At 35.4% G+C, this 3,763-nt stretch overlaps 1 protein-coding gene across 1 annotated transcript in view; it reads left to right on the top strand.

Moving 5' to 3' along the window:
* Positions 1-2,896, top strand: part of fkbp1ab (FKBP prolyl isomerase 1Ab) — an 8,863-nt gene extending 5,967 nt beyond the window's left edge. Inside the window, exons 3-5 of the mRNA XM_014009590.1 lie at positions 426-538; positions 1,466-1,626; positions 2,503-2,896. Coding sequence (XP_013865044.1) covers positions 426-538; positions 1,466-1,594 — 242 coding nt within the window. The 3' untranslated portion in view covers positions 1,595-1,626; positions 2,503-2,896. The remainder of the gene's footprint in view (positions 1-425; positions 539-1,465; positions 1,627-2,502) is intronic.
* The last annotated feature ends 867 nt before the right edge of the window (positions 2,897-3,763 follow it).

The raw sequence follows: 3,763 nt of genomic DNA, 5'->3' as shown, positions 1-3,763 counted from the left end.
CATTAGCTCCTCTAGTAATACATTTACTGAGAAAAATGGTGACGTGTTCAATACTTATTTTACCCGCTGTATTTATGAAAAAATAATTCCTCAATATCTAAAACAACAAATGTTTTTGTAGATATCTCATAATTAATTCAAAATTTTGTCAGTAATTTACCTGCACATCAGAACTGAGTCATTTTGTTTTAGCAAAGAACATGTTTTTGTAAAAAATAAATTACATTTGCATGAATAAATATAATACAATACTTGATTTTGCTGAACATTGCTTCTGCGTCAATGTAACAGTGTTTTAGTGTGTTTCTAAACTCATGAATAACCTTTTATGAATTATTTATAATTTATTTTAAAAGGTGTCTTTAACAAATAAACAAAATAAAACCTGTTGAAATGTGTTTAAGCTGAGTATTTGTCCTCCTCAGGATCCCTGACAGACGGACGGAAGTTTGACTCGTCCCGGGACAGGGACAAGCCTTTCCGTTTCAAGATCGGCAAACAGGAAGTGATCCGAGGTTGGGAGGAGGGTGTGGTGCAGGTAGGGGWCAAAAAGTCAAAGAAAACATCTTTATTTTTAAGAAACTTGATTTAYATTTTGTTACATAACTGGCAGACATTCCTTTGAACTTGGCTCAGCCAGAGTGAAACAGGAAGTGACATCAAAGGGGAACCCGTTAAGAAAAGGAACTTCCTGGTTTTTGCTTATTGTAACAATATTATTTGATCTCTGTCTCTTCTTCTCTGATAGACTCAAAATTATCTATAGAAACTTTAGATTYGTCTCTACAGTCTGTGTTGTTATTTGTAGCAATGCTCTATTTTCATGCAGGCATTCCCCTTTGACATCACTTCCTGTTTGTTCACGTCTAAATATCTCAACAATGGTTCATCTCAGCAGCGCAAACTTTTTTTTAAAATATTTTATCAATGTTATCTTTCCAAAAAGGCATTCATATTTATTAGAAAAACTTGCTGTCACAGGGACTTTAAAGGCACTCATCTGAATATAAAATCTGGTATAAGAGGCTTATTCTTAATTTCAAATGTTGCCGTTTGGCAGAGTTTCCTCGAGGATGTTCCCAGATGTAGTGATACACACGTGGGTCCACACTCGACGTAAACACAGCTGAATCTGTTGAAAACCAGGTGGAAGCTTGAGTCGTGTGTTTGACCTACATCAGGCTGGATGTAGCCTGTGTAAGAAACAAATATGGCTGCTAATTTTGACCTGTTTTCAGTCACTTTGGCTGTTTCTGTAGGTAAACTATTTTTAAAACCCCAATAAGGAATGTCTATTAGGATTTTGAGCTATTGAGAAATAAAGCAATAACACTGGATTCTCTGTGGGTTTGATTTAGTAATAGTTCAGCGTCAGACGTGTTCTCTAAGCTCAGCTGCTGACAGCTGGTTATGATCCAGCAGCTCTCTGACCTCATTACCTCCTGTTTCTGTCTTCGTCCTCCAGATGAGTGTTGGTCAGAGGGCCCTGCTGACCTGCTCGCCTGACTTCGCTTACGGAACCAAAGGCCACCCGGGCATCATCCCTCCCAACGCCACCCTGGTGTTCGACGTGGAGCTGCTCGGTTTGGAGTGAAGCAAAACTGCAGCCTGTTTGTTGTGTGTTGTGTAAGTACTTTACCACAAATCCTGCTTGGGTTGTTACGCGTAGTGAGGTTCGTTTGAGTGATGCACCCTTCTACTGATCAGCCATAACGTTATAACCACAGCATAAAAAAATCAGGGTGCATTCACACCAAAAATGTGAGTTTTGTTTTGCCTTCAAATCACAGTAAGCTAAAAGAGGTCCTAATGATAAGTGTGGTCATAATGTTATACTGATTATTTTGTAACTTTCAAAGGAAATTTAGAAACAAGAAAACGAAAATAAAAAATAAAAAAACGAACATTCTGTGTAAGTCTTGAGGGGTCGGTGTCCTCCTTTTCTATTTTTTTTTGTGGAGTCCCACAAGGCTCAATCTTGGGCCCACTTTTGTTTTCTCTCTATCTGCTCCCACTTAGTTCTGCACTCAGAAAGCACGGCATTTCATTTCATTAGAAATGGCAGATAGCTAAACTAAAACTGATCATTTGCTGCTAAGGGTCCCTAAAACCAGACTGAGACTCTGGGGGGGATCTTTTGCTGCAGCAGCTCCTAGACTTTGGAACGAGCTCCACCTCAGGCCTCTTCACTGCTGACTTTAAAACACATCCTAAAACACACTTATTCTTTTTGGTTTTTGACACTGTTTGAGGTTGTGTCATTTATTTTTACCTGATTTTAGTTTTTGTAGATATTTAAATTTTTTATTGTATATTTAAATTAGATTTTAGGCCTTTTAATGTTTTTATTTCTTGGTTTTATCTCACCTGTGTGAATCTGCTTTGCATGCGTTTTGTTTAAAAGTTGATTGTGTAAAAGCACTTAGATCCACTGCGGTGCATGAAGTGCTTTACAAATAAAGTCGGGTTGGAAAATAATCATATTTCTCACCATCTTTCCAGTTGGCTTCAGGCGACCCGAGGAGAGGCTTGGACAGTCTGCGCCATTTCACCACGTCTTTCAGTTCGACAGTTTGTGTTGTTTTTAACTGTGTGGCGGCAGATTTACTGACACTTTTCAATCATTTTCCTTCTTTTTGAAAGTATGGGCCATAACCTCAAACTTCCATGTTCTTAACCTTGTGTAAGATGGTTTGTGTCTTTGTGAGCATGTGTGTTTTCATGTGTTGGCTGTGCAGCGACACGCCAATAAGCCACTAGCAGCGAGCTTCATCAACATTATTTTAACAGAACTGCACAGAAAGCACACATTTGTATAATATTTTCCTGCTCAGGATCAAATAAAACCTTCTGATGCACTAATTAAAATATCGTGGTGCAAAATTTAGTATTGATATGATCAATATAACTGATCTGATAATTTTAAATCCTTGGATGCATCAGAATGAGAGGTTTATAGTAACTAAGTACCTTTACTTTGTTCCAGTACTTAAGTAATTTTTTTGAGGATTTGTAATTTGACCAAGTATTTTTTTAAATCATGTCTTTTACTTTTATTTTGTTACTTTTAAAACCTAAAAATGATACTTTTACTATATTTAAATTTTAACACCTAATTACTCATCATGTTGTTTATTTGCTAAAATTAATTGTTGTATTTTCTCAACTAAGTCATGTCAACTATTTCCACTAAACCTAGTAGAGAAAATTTGAGGTGATATACATATTTTATTTTAAAGAAATTGACCAATTTACTCAACCTGGTTTTGTGGAGACAGTAAATTTTACAGTTTATTTTTTAGAGAGCGTGGAAAAGTACTTTTACTTCTACTTTCCCAGTTTTTGTGAACAGTTTTATGACTTTTACTTAAGTAGTTTTCTCATCAGTTACATTTATTTTTACCAAAGTAATTTTCTGTCAAGATATTTTTACTTTTACTCACCGGTAGTTAATTTTTTAAGTACTTTATAGACCTCTGATCAGAAAACATTTTCTTGACCTATAAATGTTCCTTTTTTTTAAACCATTTTTTTGCTTTGGTTTAATAATTAGTTAAAATCCAGATCATAATTTGGGCATATTTTATAAGTAAATAAGAAAATCTTTATTATAACAGTAAAAGTTGACATTCAGAAACAGATCAATAACAAAACAATTCTTTTCCTCATACACTGTCAAGTTTGGAAACTTTTTTTAAAATACATAAAGTGTAAATTATCTTTTTTTTCTCCAGGCAGAGTGTTCAGAACCTGAAACCTAAGT

Source organism: Austrofundulus limnaeus, unplaced genomic scaffold (genome assembly GCF_001266775.1).
Source record: "Austrofundulus limnaeus strain Quisiro unplaced genomic scaffold, Austrofundulus_limnaeus-1.0 Scaffold2, whole genome shotgun sequence".
NCBI classification, from domain to species: Eukaryota; Metazoa; Chordata; class Actinopteri; order Cyprinodontiformes; family Rivulidae; genus Austrofundulus; species Austrofundulus limnaeus.
Note: the sequence above shows the minus strand (reverse complement) of the source record. Positions and strands in the feature narration are given on the sequence as shown.